Source organism: Oreochromis niloticus, linkage group LG8 (genome assembly GCF_001858045.2).
Source record: "Oreochromis niloticus isolate F11D_XX linkage group LG8, O_niloticus_UMD_NMBU, whole genome shotgun sequence".
NCBI lineage: Eukaryota > Metazoa > Chordata > Actinopteri > Cichliformes > Cichlidae > Oreochromis > Oreochromis niloticus.
The window spans coordinates 22,402,825-22,419,950 of NC_031973.2; the positions used below are offsets into that span (position 1 = coordinate 22,402,825).

The following is a 17,126-nucleotide window of genomic DNA, read 5'->3' on the forward strand; positions in this document are numbered from 1 at the left end:
AGGTACTAACCATTTGAAAGCTGGCTTTCAAAGGCTTACTTTAAGTGCATACTTAAAAATGAGCAGCTTCCATACATGTAATAACGACATTATATCATAAATATTATAATAAACGAATGACTGTTTATACTACGGTGCTGCTGCTTTAAGTGAAGCAGAGGAGGAAAGTACTATCACCGTCTTTGGCATCCGTATACACGCTGCATAATAAGGATGATGGGGAAGCTGGTGGCGCGCGCCGGAAACGCGCTTTGGGCCAGAGCGGGCGCGCGCGAAGCGGTGTGCAGATGTGTCGCAGATTTTGTAAAGTCACTGGACGCATGGAAAGAGCCAGCAAAAGGAAGTCGCTCTGGATAAATGGGCCTTTAAACTGTCAGGAAAACGAGGCAGCCGAAGGAGACACGCGTGGAAGAAGACGTATCCGAGGGAGGGCTGTCATACGCAGTTAACGTTAGCTTAGTTTGTCGGGGAGAGGGACGTTACTTTGACAGTTAAAAGCCAGCGGACGGCGGCGTGCGAAGAGATGGAGCTGTCAGCGATCGGAGAGCAAGTGTTTGCCGTGGAATCAATCGTCAAGAAAAGAGTTAGAAAGGTAAGCGTGTAAAAAACAAAATGCGGCCAAATTATCAGCCTCTCTAGCTCTCAGCACTTTAAGGAGACACGCTTTTTTTCTTTTTCTTTTGGTGAACCAGAATGCTACTTTAAAGATGCTAATGAAAGCTTTGGAGATTAAACGAGGAGAGCAGCGTTTCTAAGCTGGTTATCTAATTGCGGAGTGTATTGAGGGAGCAGGTGAGCGGAGGATGTCCCTTTGATTTGACACGGAGACTGTTGTTCCTGTACTACAGCTTAAAGTGTCAGGTGTTTGGCTTATATGGGTTGAAGGAGGACGGGCTATCAACCCCCAAATACTCTGCTTTTGGGCCCATTTGCTCGCTAATTGTGTTTGGGTCTAAGTTACCGTGTTGTATTGACATGTGCAGGTGCGACGCTAGCCTTTGTTTACTCGCAGGGCACAGGGAGGGCCCCTGAAACTAGTGGTTTCCACCAGTGTCAACAACTAATATACAGAATATAAATACAATGCTTAAGATCCACTTACATACTTGTTTCCCAAGTCATACGCAACCCATAATATTAAGTACAAAGAGTTTTATTAAATGGTGAGTAGAGTAATGTGAACTTTCATATGTAGTTTTGTAATGGGCCTTAATATGAATTTATACTGGTATTCTGTATAAATGGTGTGACGCTGAGCTTAAATACAGGCTTTACAGAGTAAAACTACTTTTTTGTTTTGAGATTTGGGGATGCCAGAGTTCACAGAGAATCTAAAAGGGAATTGCTCTTTACATTTTAGCAACAAAATACATTTTCAATACAGTGCGTATGTAATATTTACATGCATAATATTTATTAGAGACGGGAGAAACAACCTTCATCCATGTTATAACTGTTATTGTTGCATAGTTTGTCCAACAGAGTCTCTGCAACATAATAACAACAACCAGCAACCAGTGGATCTGAGCGCATCAGGCAGGCAGCACATGTATATAACTTGTTGTGACAGTAAAACAAGATTATTTTTAAACTGTATTCATAAATAAATACTAATATTAACTACTACCATTAAAGTAATTTCTTGTGTAGTATATTGTAGCAGTATTAGTATAGTAGTCGTATGTTGATATATTGGCCAATATATCAGATTTTTAAAACATCAAATATCAGTATCAGTCTTTAAAATTCTATATTGGCTCTGTTATTTATGTGATCTTCTTAGAAGGTTTAGAAAGGATAGGTAATAAATGTATTTATTACAGTCAAACATATGAGGTGCTTTTAATTATACAGTCTTTTTTTTGTGTAACTAGTGATTAAAATGAAGTCGGGGAAAAGCGGTGATTTCACCGACTGAGAATACCGTTGAGAGCCTGGAAGTTATTATTGGATGATGTCACAGAGGATGACTAATCTGAGTAGATTTGCTAGTATGTGAAAAACATACAATACATTTTGAATTGTGTTAATTATAGATATCTTCTGATGAAATCATGGCAACATCTTCCTGCACATTTAACGAGAATGCGATGAGGAAAGGCCTGAAATAGATAAGAAATAACAGATAATCATTAAATAAACTAATTTAAAGTTTGATTTGTTCCATTTCAGATTTGTAGTCATATTACTGTGTTTTCATATGATATACTTGTATAATGTGTTACATTTAGGATTTCTAATGTTGTTTATATAGTTTCACACATAAAAGCTTAAAAGAGACAAACTTACTATGTACCACAAAGGAAGCAACCACCTCTGGTTGTAGCAAACTGCAATTTCAATGAAATCCAAGTCACTGATGGAAAAGTTACAACCTTTATGAGTTTGACATTGTGACCTGAACAACCTGATACCATCAAATCTAACCGACTGGCCCCGCGATATCACATCCAGGCAGTTAAATCAGTTTAAATGTGAAAATGCTGCACAGAATAGCGATGCACTCCCTTAAGTTGCATCAAAATGAGACATTGTGCATCTGAGAGATGAGGTAATTGTTGATGGGCTGATTTCATTGTGCTTGGCAGTGGTTCCCAACCTGGAGGTGAAGGCACTCACAGTAGGTCACAAGATCCACTGTGAGTGGAGGAAAAAGAGAAGAGAGGAGCAGAAAAAAGACACATTAGTTTCCAATAGGTATCACTTTTTTCAGACATGACTGTGCCTTTTTTTTTTTGCTTGTAATTTGTTTCTTCAATAACTTAAACAGTTCATAACGGGGGAAAAAACAAAAACTACTCTATATCTGACGCTGCTCTGAAACTTTGTCTCCACAGGGGAATGTGGAGTATCTGCTGAAGTGGAAAGGATGGCCTCCAAAGTGAGTAGATTAGAAGAATAAGATGGATAACATGAAATGGAACTGCATGTGACTCAGAGAGTGGTATGCAAAAGTCTTGAGCCACCCCTCATTTTTTAAATATTGTACTTAACAGGACCCAGTTTTCCCTGTAACTTTTTGAAAGTGGTTTTGAACAGTAGTCCTTTGGCTTTCTGAAGGTAAAACGCAACTAGCATCCAAAGAAGAGCTTTGGAGTATTCTTCAAGAAGCCCGGAGAGCTATTCCTAAAGTTTAAAACATTACAAGAAAGCATGCCTAAAAGACTTCAGACTATATGAAGAATAAAGTTGGTCATATTATATATGGACTTTCTGGCTTGTTAAAAGTGTGCAAACTCAGATTTTGCCTACAGACTGAATTTCTGTGCATGGTTGCACATGTTACAATAAATTCCAGCACCTGTTTCTCATTTTCCTAGCAAAATATGAAGAAATGCCAGTTGGGCCAAGACTTACTCTCCACATAAACAGACTGTTCAAAATTGCAATCATTCATCAATCATATTTATCTTTTTAAAAGTATATAAACAATGCATCAGATGTTGTGAAATTAGAAATGTAATCATTTGTTGACAAACATGCCCATTTTCAATTGGATGCAAGCTGCGTCTTTCAGAAAATTTGAAACAGGGACAACAAAAACGGGATGATCTCATAACAAATCAGTTAATGTACAGTAGCAGTATGATTGGATAATAGGACATCCTATAGACGAGGTCTGTGCTTTGGCAGTTTGACATTGTAAGAATGTTTGTCAGAGCAAAATCGCAGAGAATTAGGGGATTTCATCACATATGGTGTGGCGTGGTGATTAGCACTGTTGCCTCACAGCAAGAAGGTCCTGAGTTCCATTCCACCAGGCTACCATCTGGCTCGGGCCTTTCTGTGTGGAGTTTGCATGTTCTCCCTGGGTACTCTGCCTTCCTAAGAATGCAGTTAGTGGGGTTAGGTTAATTAATGATTCTAAAGTGCCCGTAGGTGTGAATTTGAGTGGTAATGATTGTCTCTCTCTATGTGTTAGCCCTGTGACGGACTGGTGACCTGTCCAGGGTGTACCCTCCCTCTTGCTCTATGGTAGCTGGGACAGGCTCCACCCCCTACGACCCTGATAAGCAGAAGAGAATGGATGGATGGTATTCAGAGAAAAGCTATGCAGGGGAGAACCACTATTGAATGACCATAGTTATCAGGCTGTTAGATAGCTCTGGATTAAAGTTTGACACAGTCTTATTGTGGAAATCTTCAAACTGTCACTTTCTCTAGATGTAAACTCACTTTGGATGGACTGAGGCAAAGTGAAAATTTGTCTTACGGTCTGATAAGTCAGAATTTAAAATTCTTTCTTGAAATTATGGATGCTGTGTCCTCCAGGCTAAAGGGTAGAGGAACTGTTTGGTTTGTTATGAGCACAACAAGATGTACATTGGCACAGTTAATCTGCACTTCTGCTAAGGCACCATTAATGCTGAACCATACTATAGATTTTGGAGCAATCTATGTATACTACCATCCAGACCATTACTTCTTTAGGGAAGGGTTGTTTTATTGTAGAAGAGAGTAGCAAACTGCTTTGACATCTATTACAGCAGAATCAGTTTCTAATAAAGAGCCATCATTATTAAAGAGCCATAGAGACATATTAAAAAGCAAGAGGAAGCAAGAGGAAGGAGTTATATATCAAGCAACAGTGGGTAAATATTTTCCTTTCATGACTACAGCAGCTGCTTTTCTCAGTCCCTAAACAGTTAGTGTTGTTAAAAGAACACAGTGGTGCTCATCCTTATGATCCAGCTTTTATTGTAATATGTTACTGACACCATGCATGAATTTAAAATGAGAATTGGTTTTTATAATAATAAAAACCTCTCGATCAATTAAACATTCAATATGTCGTCATTGTTTTATTTCAGCTTAAATACAGGTTTTAAATGGGATTTTTTGTGTCTTGACTTTGCGGGAATGGGGTTGTGTATACGCTGACCCACTACAACATTAAAACCACCTGCCTGATACTGTGTAGGTCCCCTTAGTGCTGCCACCCATTGGGGCATGGATACAGGATCTCTGGGAGTGTCCTTCTTTGGGCCCTGTGTGTTGCGGGGTAGGTCGTCCTGTTCAATTGTATTGAGATCTTGGGAGCATGGAGGTCGGGTCAACGCATTGGGATCTTTGTCGTGTTCCTCAAGTCATTCCTGAGCAGTTTTTGCAGTGTGCATGGGCACATTATTCTCCCGGGGTAAGCCGCTATCATCAGCCGCTTCTGGCCTGGAGCAATGTTTACGTGGGTGGTACATGTCAGGTAACATCCACATGAATGTTAAAATCTAAGGGTTCCCAGAAGAACTTTTTATTGTATGCAGACAATCAGTGTTTTTCACTTCAGCTGTCAGTGGTTTTAATGTTTTAAATACCAACATACTAACAAATCTAGTAATGCAGTTTTGAAAAGTTACACCAGAGCAAGAATTTATTTTAACTAGAGTTCAGAAGTTTGTTTTTCTTATTTAGAAATACAATAAAGACACTATGTCAGCACTTCTTTGGCCTTGTTTTTAAATGAATCAACAGACTGATTTTAATTACCTAAATGATTATAATAATAAATTATTTATGGAGGTCACTGAAAAATGAAGAAAGCTTTTATATACTTTTTGTATCATCCTACAGGTACAGCACTTGGGAACCTGAGGAACACATTCTGGACCGGCGCTTGGTTCAAGCCTACGAAGAGAAGTAAGGCTGCCTTCAGCCACCATTTGTCATTCATTTTTTCACCTTTGTATTTTACTCCTTTATTTAACACAAACTGACATGCAGAGTCTGAATTTTGTTTATAAATGTGTGCATATATATATACAGTGGCTTGCAAAAGTATTCGGCCCCCTTGAACTTTCCCACATTTTGTCACATTACAGCCACAAACATGAATCAATTTTATTGGAATTCCAGGTGAAAGACCAATACAAAGTGGTGTACACGTGAGAAGTGGAACGAAAATCATACATGATTCCAAACATTTTTTACAAATAAATAACTGCAAAGTGGGATGTGCGTAATTATTCAGCCCCCTGAGTCAATACTTTGTAGAACCACCTTTTGCTGCAATTACAGCTGCCAGTCTTTTAGGGTATGTCTCTACCAGCTTTGGTAGAGACACTTTTGCAAGCCACTGTATATATATATATATATATATATATATATATATATATATATTAGTTTTACTATATTGCCAAAAGTATTTCTTCATCTGCCTTCACGTACATATAAACTTGACTCACATCCCATTCTTAATCCATAGGGTTTAATATGATGTTGGCCCACCCTCTGAAGCTGTTGAAGCTTCTGGGATGGCTTTCCACAAGGTTTAGGAGCGTGTTTATAGGAATTTTTGATAATTCTTCCAGAAGGGCATTTGTGAGAACAGACAATGATGCTGGATGAGAAGGCCTGGAAGTTGACACTTGGCACAATGCCACAGTACCAATCTCCAGGCAGTCACCAAACCCAGACTTGTCCATTGGTTTACTGGACAGAGAAGAGGGATTTAGAGATGCAAAGAGTCTGGACTGCTCTAGAGTCCAGTGGCAGCGTGCTTTACACCTCCTTGTTCAACGCTTTGCATTTGGCTTGGTGATGTAAGGTTTGGATGCAGCTGCTTGACCCTGGAAAACCATTCCATGAAGCTCTCTACACACTGTTCTTGAGCTAATCTAAAGGCCACATGAAGTTTAGAGGTCTGTAGCGACTGACTCTGCAGAAAGTAGGTGATCTCTGCGCAGTATGTGCCTCAGCATCTGCTGACCGCACTGCTACCGCACTGCTGATTTTTCTTGGCTGAGTTGTCATCGTTTCCTCCAGTCGTTTCCACTTTGTTATAATAACACTAACAGTTGACTGTGGAACATTTAATAGCAAGAAAATTCCACGACTGGACTCGTTGCACAGGTTTCATCCTATCACGGTACGATCCTGTAATTCACTGAGCCCCTGAGAGCGACCCATTCTTTCAGTGTTCGTAAAAACAGTCTGCTTGATTTTATACACATGTAGAATTCAATTATTTGGATTTACTAATCATCATAAATCATCAAAAACCACATATAAAAACATAGACAGAAATTTGCATTTAACTATGACATTTGAAATAAGACATAAGATTTCTTCTTATTTGTTTGTATAACCTCTAGATTGGTACCTGGTTCTGTAATCATATACATGTTGGTGATTTCTGAAATGAGAATTGCTAAACAACACACACACACACACACACACACACACATATAATTTTTTATATAATTTTTGGACGAATATTGAAGTAAAGCATGTAGGTAGTCTCCTTGGGCAACACTGGAAGACTATTTTTAGAAGCCTTTTTGAAAGCCCCTCTCTGACCATTTACATTTGTGCGTCTGCAGTGATTCCAAAATGTCACAATCGCAACCTTTCAGCTTGAATTAATTAAGGAGGGGCCAAAGTTGTTGGGTGGTGAGCAACAGTTGTGCACAGTGATGCACAGTGTCTCTATGTATGATGGCACACATGGCGTAGTTTGAGTGGTTGTTGTCTAATGTAGTACCTCAAAGCTTCCCAACATTACAGTACAGCTCTTTTCAGACTTTCTGACCCCAAGTCATAGCGCACAATTTGGCTTGGACACTTTTCCTTTCCAGACAGTTATTGTTTGAACATTTCTCTGCCAGCCTGACAAAGGTCTGCTTGGTTTTTCCAGAGAACAGAGAGAACGAGCTCTGGGTCCCAGAAGGAAAGGATCCAAATCCAAAAGAATCCTTCTGCAGGTAAAGTTTGGAATTTGATTAAAAAATATGTATATGTATAAAATTCAAACTCTGTTTCTCTCATTGGGGCCTGACAACGATGTTACTCTTTTTTCTTTGTCTGTTTGATCTTGATTTAGAATACTGTCTACACCATGGATCTCCGCAGCGCTCACAAGATTCCCGAAAAACCTGAACCGCGCCTGCGTCTGTCTCTGACACGCTCTCTGCTCCCCGAGGATGACCATCAGTCGTACAGACAGGAATCACAAGCACAACACAGACTGAGGAGGAAGGAGTTCAGATGCTTTAACTCAAACCCTCCAAGTCCAAGACAAGAGAACTGGGTAGAGCATGGAGAGGAAGACGAGGAGGAGGAGGACGAGGAAGAGGAAGAAAACAGCATGGAAGATGATGAGGACAGGGAGGAAGAGCAAGAGGAGACTCAGAAGAACACAGCAAAGGAGAGCAATGGCATTTTAAATGGTATGTGTGTCACTTGGTCAGCCAGTGGACTCTAATCAGCATCACGCGCCACATTTACTTGACTCTCTTTGTCACTGGGCATCCTACCAAAAATATTAAAAGTCCCTCATTCTGAGCTCATACTGAGCCGATTGAAGAGCAAATCCTGCAAAGGGTGGAATATAGTCTCAGTTTGCTTCTAAATCTAAGGCAGCAGTTTATTCACAGCTGTGTTTGCCTCTTGGATGCTCTCATGAAATGACAGGAGTTCAGGGGCCAGTTAATAAACAAGCAACAGTATTTAATAGATAAAAATAATGACTTGTCTATCTTTGTTATTGCTTTTTTTAGTTAACTGACTACATTAACTACATTAACTTGATACAAGCATTGACACCGGGTTGTTTTTGTCCCAATCAACCCTCACTGACTGGTCCTTTTCTAAGGTTTTAAGTAGCTTGTTCTGCTGTTTGGAGCGCAAAGACCCAAGTCAGGAGGGGAGAGGGGCTTAAGTCCATCAATCAAGTGACTAACACAGAGAGAAGGGCAACCACACACTCACGTCTACATCTCTAGGTGGCTGAGAATCACCTACTATACATGTCTGTTGTTGCAGTTCCTGTTGTTTCTACCTTGCTGTCCTTCTGATCAACGATAAGTCCCATCCACGTGCAGTTGTTTTTCAATATGAGATACCATCCGTCCATTTTCTTCTGCTGATCCATATCAAGGTCACTTCTCCCACCCATCATAGGCTGGAAGATGGGCTACACCACCTTTCAGCACTTCTAGTATAACTCTAGTCTTTTTTCTTCATCCTCCATCTCTCTGTTCTGTTCTGTAAATGTACTGTAGTGACAGAGCATCTCCCAGCTGTCAGCAGACTATCATGCTGTTCTCTTAATACTAGTGTTATCCAGAAGGGTGTCCAGGCCACAGTGTAAGTCTGTGAATGCACAATTGTTTGTGTTACAAATTTTCACACATCTACTCAGGATATCTCCTGGGCTCCTCCCCACCCAGCTGCTATAACACGTACACAGGGTAGACCCAGAACTCGCTGGAGAGAGTATGTATCTTTAAAACCCCACAGGGAAGTGGAAAACAGTAGGGGAAAAAGACATCTGGAATACCCTGTTTATCCTGCTGCAACCCTGATCCAAGGTTGAATAAGTGGAAGAAACTGGATGGATAAATTGTTTATGTTTGATAAATATTGTTTTGCCCCGATAAAGAGAGATGGTCTGGGATTGATTTGATTGATTTGTCATTTACTTACTATGAGTCATTTCACTAGCTGGGCCCACGTCCTCATTTTGAGTTGGTCAGCGTTTTAGTAGGTAAAAGTGAATGCTTTGACATGAACTGAGCTGCGGTTTGGGGAAGGCCTCGAAGGGGACTGGCGATGGCTCCCGGGCCTGGCAGCTCCCCATGTACTAAATAGGAGTGAAGAAGTTGAAGAATGGAGAAGAAGGAGGGAGGGAGGGTGGGGCACGTAAACGAGAATGATCAGATTGCAGAACTAGGGGAACCTATATAGATGGCAGCCGGAAGGAGCGTGTTTGGAGGCGTGGTCCTGCTCCTGAAATTCAGATACATAATCTCCAATAGTTATTATAGTAATTAGTGATCATTAGTTATTTTTAATCTCTCTTGTGTCTTTTGTCGTCTCTCCAAAAACTGTCTTCTTTCTCACCTCACCTTTTCCCCTTTCTGTGAAAAGGGAGTTTTTCTTTCCCACTTTCACCAAGTGCTTGGAGATTGTCTGATTGATGGGGTGTTCTGTATTATTGTAAGGTCTGTACCTGACAATATAAAGCACCTTGAGGTGACTCTTGTTGTGATTTGGTGCTATTTGAATTGAATTTAATGGGGATTCCCTCCTCTCCTAATTCAGTAACAGGGAGTGGTCTTGTTGATATTCACTGTTCTGCATGATCGTGCAGTAATCCCAACCGTAGTGTGCTCTTCTGTCATCTGGGAAACATAAGCAGCCACGTGCACTCAGTCTGCTTCTGTCAGTTTATAACATGCATCAAAACAGATCAGTCAAGGCAGGCTAACTCAGAACACAAGTGGCAGCCTTGATGCAGTAGTTGTCTTAGTGTAAATGTAGACTTTTCACCTTCTGCCTTTCTCCCTCTGTGTCCCTGCTTCAACCAGGACATGAGAGGACAGACGGCTGGAGCGCCACCGGACCAGACGAGGGCACCACATCAGAAAATATCTGGAGACCCGTCATTTGTCCGGGAGAAGTAACCGTCACAGATATCACTCTGAACTCCCTCACAGTGACTTTCCGAGAGTCAAGAGTGGCCAAAGGCTTCTTCAGAGACTGGGGCCTGAAAGTCTGAATGCTGGAAATTGGGTTGGCAGGTTAGCAGTGGAGGCATGGTGAGAGGGACCTGGAGGCACCGACACAGTGTGTAAAAGGTGCCACAGTAGGTGTTTTCACTCTCTCTCTGCTTGTCTCATTGCCAGCCACTCCCAGCTTTCTGAGTGGTAAATTTACATGCACAGAGTCACCTGAATATAAGCTGATCTCCAGGTAAAGTGTTATTTTCATTGTTCTTGACACTTTTCCTACAATCAGACTGAGTTGCCTTGAATAAGAAGTGTATTACTTTTTAATTTAAGAACAGGATTTAAAACTTGAGTAAATCCTGAAGGGAAGTTATTTTGTGTGGTTCCCGTAGAATGAGAGGCTTACTAACTTAAATTTAGCAAAAAAAGTGATGGCCACAGCAAGGACCTTCGGAGCAAAACTTAAAAAATGGCCACTATACAACTTGCGTAGCATTCTCAAGCATTAAATAAGTGGATCAGCCACAGAAGAAGTCCACGTGGCACTTCATGTGGACAACTGCAAAAATCTTGCTCTGCTCCATTTTTCTAAGTGAATTTTCATTTTTTATGACAACCAAGACAACAGAAAAACATGGAAAGCTACTTCTCCACAGAGAGATTAGGTTATTCAAACAGGAGGTCCTACAGGTGCAACACAAACGTGATGAAACAACACAAACGTGATGAAAAGACAGTACTGAATATCTGTGAAGGCATTGAATACTGGCAAAATCATTTTGGTATCTGTTCTTTCCTTTGCCACTGGAACAAAGACTGGGCCACATTAAGTATTTCAACTAATCATGACCAAGGTACAGTCAGAAACACTGACAGATCAAATGTGAAGAATGTTCAGACCTCTGGAATCAAACAGCTGGAAATGTGTGGAGGTAAAATGGCCCAGACTTTACTTGTATTGTTGGCATTGCTTAATGCATAGATGTCCAAAGTAAAGCTCTCCTCTAGAGATGTCTTTCAAAGAAACACAACTACAGTCGCACAGTAGTGGATAGGGGTTTTCTTTGTTACCCCAAGGTGTAACAAAGATGCAAAACACATTTCTGCCACGACAAACCATTTGAAAAGTCAGCCGCCTGCCTGCTTCATTAGTTTACCAGGTTTGGTTGTTAAGTGCACACTGCATAAAGTAAGCAGAGCGGCCAGATCGCACCAATCCATCCGAGCTGTCAGTGGTGGGTCATTTAAACTGAGATTGGTTAAGGCTACCTGACAGTACTGACAGGCACTGTGAAACAGCCACCCTGAAACAAAAAACTTAGTTGCTTTGGGAATGAAGTATTTCTTCTCCTTGATGTCCCAAATATCCAAATTATTGACCCATGTGGATTTAAAATCCCGGTAACTGTTTGAAATTGTATAAATGTTCATCCCGGAGGCATTTATACAATGATGGAAAACAAGTGGCGCTCTGGCAGGCAATTCAATGGTTTTAGTGATGGAAACGCAGAGCTCCATACTTTACGTGGATCCATAGTTATGACTGAACACTGTGAATCGAGTGGATCTTACCTTTCATGCAGAGTCTTTATTTTTGAACCTTGTAAAGTAGAAAGGAACTCCAGCGATGAAGTATATGTAGTAGTTTCACAGTTTAAAGTAGCACAAAACTGGAAAGTTAAACAGCCAATTTCTTTGATATTGCATTTTTAATTAGCACCTGAGCAAATTCCTTGGCTAAATGTTTGACCTTACATTAGATCTTCTCTTTCCTCTAAGCCCATTTGCCCCATGACGAGCAAAATCCACTGACAACTCCCCACCAGCGTGATCTGAGTTTGCCATCTGTGTTTGTGTAATAGTTATGGGCTTTTTTTTGTTTTTTTGCTTTAGACTTGTTAGCTTTAGAGGTGGTTCAAATTTGTCTGGCCTCTACCCTTTGACCTGTTCAACCTGGGTATCCCAACCAGGAGCCTCTGCTCCCACTGGCACAGCTCTCCTGGTCATTGAAGCACACAGGCTACATTAGTAAACGTGAGGAAGAGAAGGGAGGAGTTCTCTGTGCATGTAAACGGAGCCACACTAAGCCAGCCTGACTGGACTCAAACATTTTGTACATACTCAGTGAGGTGGGCTTAGGTGTCAGACCCATACTAACACACAGTGCTGTACCTGTAACCTGTAAACTCATAGACTGTTACTACTGTACAACACGTGGCTTTAGTCTTGTATGCGTTTCAAAATCCTCCGAGAGAAGATTTGATCCGCCTGCATGCCTTTCTCCTCCAGTACAGTTACTATAGCGATATAAAGACGGTGTAGTCTTCTCTGTTCAACTAGCTCTTCATCTCCGCACATATAGCCCACCATACAAGTGACAAATTTGTACCAAAATGAGAAACTAAATGAGACTTGATGAGAGAATGTATTAAGGAATTGCACTGTATTAGCATCATAGAGGTTTGTGTGTCCACCGGGAGGCTCTCTTTGCAAAGACTGATGGGTAGAGTTTCAAAGGCGAAGTTTTAAAGCTGCTACCAGCTGATGTTTCGCGCCAATATTCAGTCCCTTTTTATCATATCATTTCCACTGTCCTTATCCATTAATGTGATTCTTTTAAAACTGGAAAAGCCTCATTAAGTCAATTACCAAACAAGACTCTCCACTAAAAGCTGGGCTGATGCATTTAGTTTTGTTAACCGTGTAGCGTTCCAGCACAACTTTCAGAAAGTGTGCTTTTCGGCTAATAAAACAGATAATATTAGTAACCCATCATCTAACAGCCGGCTAAGGCTCTTAGCCAGTGATAATGTCATTTAGTAATGCAGGAAAACCTTTCAGTTTAAAACAAATGGTCTCTGAAAACAAAGAGGGACTAACGTGGACATTAACATGTAAAACAGGACGAGAGTCTTATACTTTAAAATTTGAAACGGTGTAACTACATGTAGAGTCTCTTATGTTGGAAGCTGTAACAGGCTTTATAAAACACTTTTCCAAACTGTATAAAGCCCCAGTCACACCAGCCTAAAGACCAATGGGAACCCAAAGTATGTGAAGAGTATGTAGAAGAATGCACTTTTTTCCGGAGGGACCGGTGGTGTCTGAGGGGCCGCCAACTGATCTCTAGCAACCTATAATTGGTTATCTCATAACATAAGTATCTATAACATGATATATTGACAGTATTTATGAGTAAAAGGTCATTTTGGACCAGGCTAACCTATAGCTAGGGTGACCAGATCCCAAGAAACTGAATGTGAGGGACACGTCAGCGATGCTGAGAGGTAGTCTGATACCTTCATATCCAACCACAAAATAAAAATACAATAAATTGTTCATGTTCCAACTCTCCCAGTAAGTAAATACAATACTGAAAAAAGGAAGCTCAAGTTTGTTCTTATGCTATGATACGAAGGGCTTTATATATTCCTGTATTCTTCTTTTTTATTTCTTTCTTATTCCAGTAGTTTCTTTTTGTATCATTGCATAGATTGGACAAGGAATCAAAATGCTGCACGCTCCCACATAAGGAGGGGCTTCTGGTCACCCGAGTAGGTTTGGCTTATTATTTTACATTAGTTTCATCACCGGGATTTGCTTAGAGATTCCTTCTTTCGTCTGCATCTCCATGAACATTTCTTCTAATGTTGACTGAAAAAGTTGAGTTTTTGCAGTTCATACATGACTTTAAACTGAACTTTAAAACACCACCTTGCTTCAGTTCTGCTAAAAAGGTTTCAGAACACCGAGAGATGAAAATCACAGAAATCCAAATCATTTAGATGATATTAAAAACGATTAAAGTTATCAACGTTCAAAATGACCAATTCCATGACAGCTGAGCGGCCAGCGGCTCAAATAAATGGAAACCTTGACAAATGATTGCGATGTGTTAATCAAAAGTGGAAGGTTTGAGTTATCAGGGAGCGACACTGAATGATCAGTATTACAAATTCAAAACAAACTAAGAAGTAAAGCCTAACTCTGGACCCAGCAGATCAGTCTGACTCCACAAGCTTCCACTGGGGACACAGGAGCAGGTGTGATGTGTCACATCTATGGAATCTCCCACAGAGGCGTCCCATTGGTCCACATGTTGTTTATATCACACTGAGGATTGATGGGTCAGCCTCTCATGATCTTCAAACTGTCTCTGTGTGACAACGAGCTGCAGGGAATGGAAGTGCCTGATGTTGCCTTTTTTTTTTTTCTTTTACTTTTGTCTGTGGAGCTTTTAGGGCTAATATTTCCCTTTTACACACACATTAACACACCTCTCCTGTCCCAGTTTTTTGTTTGGTTGTTTTTTTTGTTTTTGTTTCTGTATGTCTGGATTTCACCATCCTTCAATGATGTTATTAAGACTTGAAAAACGAGGCGACGCGGGGAGGAAGCCGGAGAGGAAACCTGTATTTTTTAGTGGTTATTTTTCTACATTGACCTGAATGTATATTTATTCTTTGAGGGTGTATTTGTCACTTGATGACCAACAAGGATAGTTTTTTATACAGTTTGTGATAACCACTGAGCTCATGCCATACTCCAGTGTTGCTGACATGACGTAAAAAGCACCTCGGATTTGACGTTGCCTGACGTGGTTGCTCGTGCTGCTTTCGTCCACCACTGAGCGAAGAACCTTGCACTTTATTGTGATGTAACCCTACACATTACATGCTCCGGTCTATGAAGTGTCATCGTGTATAGACTATTTCTATGGTACTACTAAAATAAATGTTGCTCATGTTTAATATCATTTGAAGTCAGCCTCTTGATTATGTACAGTGACTCGAGTGACTTTTTCCAGGTGCAGTTTTGTGTCTAAAGGTTATAACAGATCTACAGTGGGTCGACATGTGGTGTCACTTTAAGTGAACTGAAGAACTGAATATGAGGCAAAGCTCTGTCAGAGAGCCTCCATGGCTTGCATGTAAAAGGCACAAATAGATCTTAAAGCATTTCTCAACTTAAGCCTCTTAAGGGACTGTACACAAGTTACAAGACCTACAGGGAAGAGAAATTTCATTTACTTAAAGGTACAGTCAGTCGTTTTAGAGTTTGAGTAAAAATAAATATAGATTCATTAGTGCTTAATTCCATCTTCCAACAAGTTGAGGCATTCTCATAAACTTAGACTTAGTACATTAAAAATAAATAGGAGCAGCTGCCGGTTTGTGGAAGCCGCCATGTTGAATACAGTGGCTGAGATGGACATCGCTGTTCTGTCTAATTGCTTTTTTTGTTTGTGGCTAGAGACCGAGCACATATTTATTAAGCAATTAATGTAAGACAAGAAAACTCATAAGCATTTATGTGCCATAGAGGCAAATTTTAATGTGTCTGCAACTTCAGACTCAAGATATGAAGTTTTATATTTTATCATCTGAGAGTGGCTCCCCTTCAGCTAACAAGTGAAAAGACTAAAGAAAGACATATATTGTATTGGACTCCTTTCACAAAGTTTTACAGCCTGTTCCAGAGTAAATATACACAGCAGACTGACAGCCTAGACCAGGGGTCCCCAATCTCAGTCCACGAGGGCCGGTGTCCCTGCAGGTTTTAGATGTGTCCTTGATCCATCACAGCTGATTTGAATGGATAAATTACCTTCTCAACATGTCTTGAAGTTCTCCAGAGGCCTGGTAATGAGCTAATCATGTGATTCAGGTGTGTTGACCCAGGGTGAGATCTAAAACCTGCAGGGACACCGGCCCTCGTGGACTGAGATTGGGGACCCCTGGCCTAGACTCATGCAGGTGCAGCTGGGATTACTTACTTGAATTGGGAGAACAGAATTCACTTGACTGCAATCTGCTGCTATCTAGTGGTGAAATTTTACTCAGTGTACCATTAAATATATATTTATATGTCCTATTCTTTTCTTAGAAAAACCTAAATCGTTGTACTTAATTTACAGTTATATTACATAGATTTAAATGGTTATACTTTTCTACTGCAGACATGGCCTGTAATATCTCTGATGCCATGTTTAGAAATAACGTTGGGGTTCAAAAAATATTAATGCAGAGGTTTTTTAAAAGCAGATTTCAAGTTTAAACTTTCTTTCTTTGACTTGATAGTTTTCACATATTTTGACCATTGACTGTATATAAATGATGGATGCAGCCATCAGTCCATTGTTGGTTTGTGGAGAATCATGATGAAAGCTCAGGTTTAGCATTTTTTCCATCTCTATATTTGTTTTTTGGGGTTTTTTTTTTTTTTTTTTCTTTCTTAGGTATGCATGTCCATATTTGATTGAGAGGGTAGGGCTGGAGATTTATCAGCTAATCTTAGCACAGTTTAGACAGCTTAATTAGCAAATTGCATCTTTAATTTACTCCATTTTATTTGAACTTACTGTGGTGCAAATTTAGGCTAGTAAAAACAAAACCAACAAAATGCTCTTACTGGAGAACTTGGAACAGCTGATGCATTTGCATCATTTTGCACAACACCGTGATGAAAAAGCCATTAAAAACAACCATTCCCCTAAGATGCTTAACTTTAAACCATAAGTAAATACATTATTCTTACCTACACAGTTGTGGTCCATAAGGAAGGAACTTGGAAAAAACAAATCTCAGGCTTAAAACTTGGACAGAATCGGTTTTTTAAAGGCAGCTTCAAATGACAATTCGAGAACTCCAGTTTGGCACTTAGTACAAGATATAGTCAATT

General features: G+C 40.2%; 1 protein-coding gene across 1 annotated transcript; it reads left to right on the forward strand.

Moving 5' to 3' along the window:
• Positions 1-225: 225 nt before the first annotated feature.
• Positions 226-15,201, forward strand: cbx7b (chromobox homolog 7b). Its single transcript, XM_005448058.4, has 6 exons — positions 226-592; positions 2,838-2,881; positions 5,569-5,634; positions 7,631-7,697; positions 7,817-8,162; positions 10,305-15,201. The coding sequence occupies exons 1-6, from the start codon at positions 524-526 to the stop codon at positions 10,493-10,495; spliced, it is 783 nt and encodes a 260-aa protein (XP_005448115.1). The 5' UTR covers positions 226-523; the 3' UTR covers positions 10,496-15,201.
• The last annotated feature ends 1,925 nt before the right edge of the window (positions 15,202-17,126 follow it).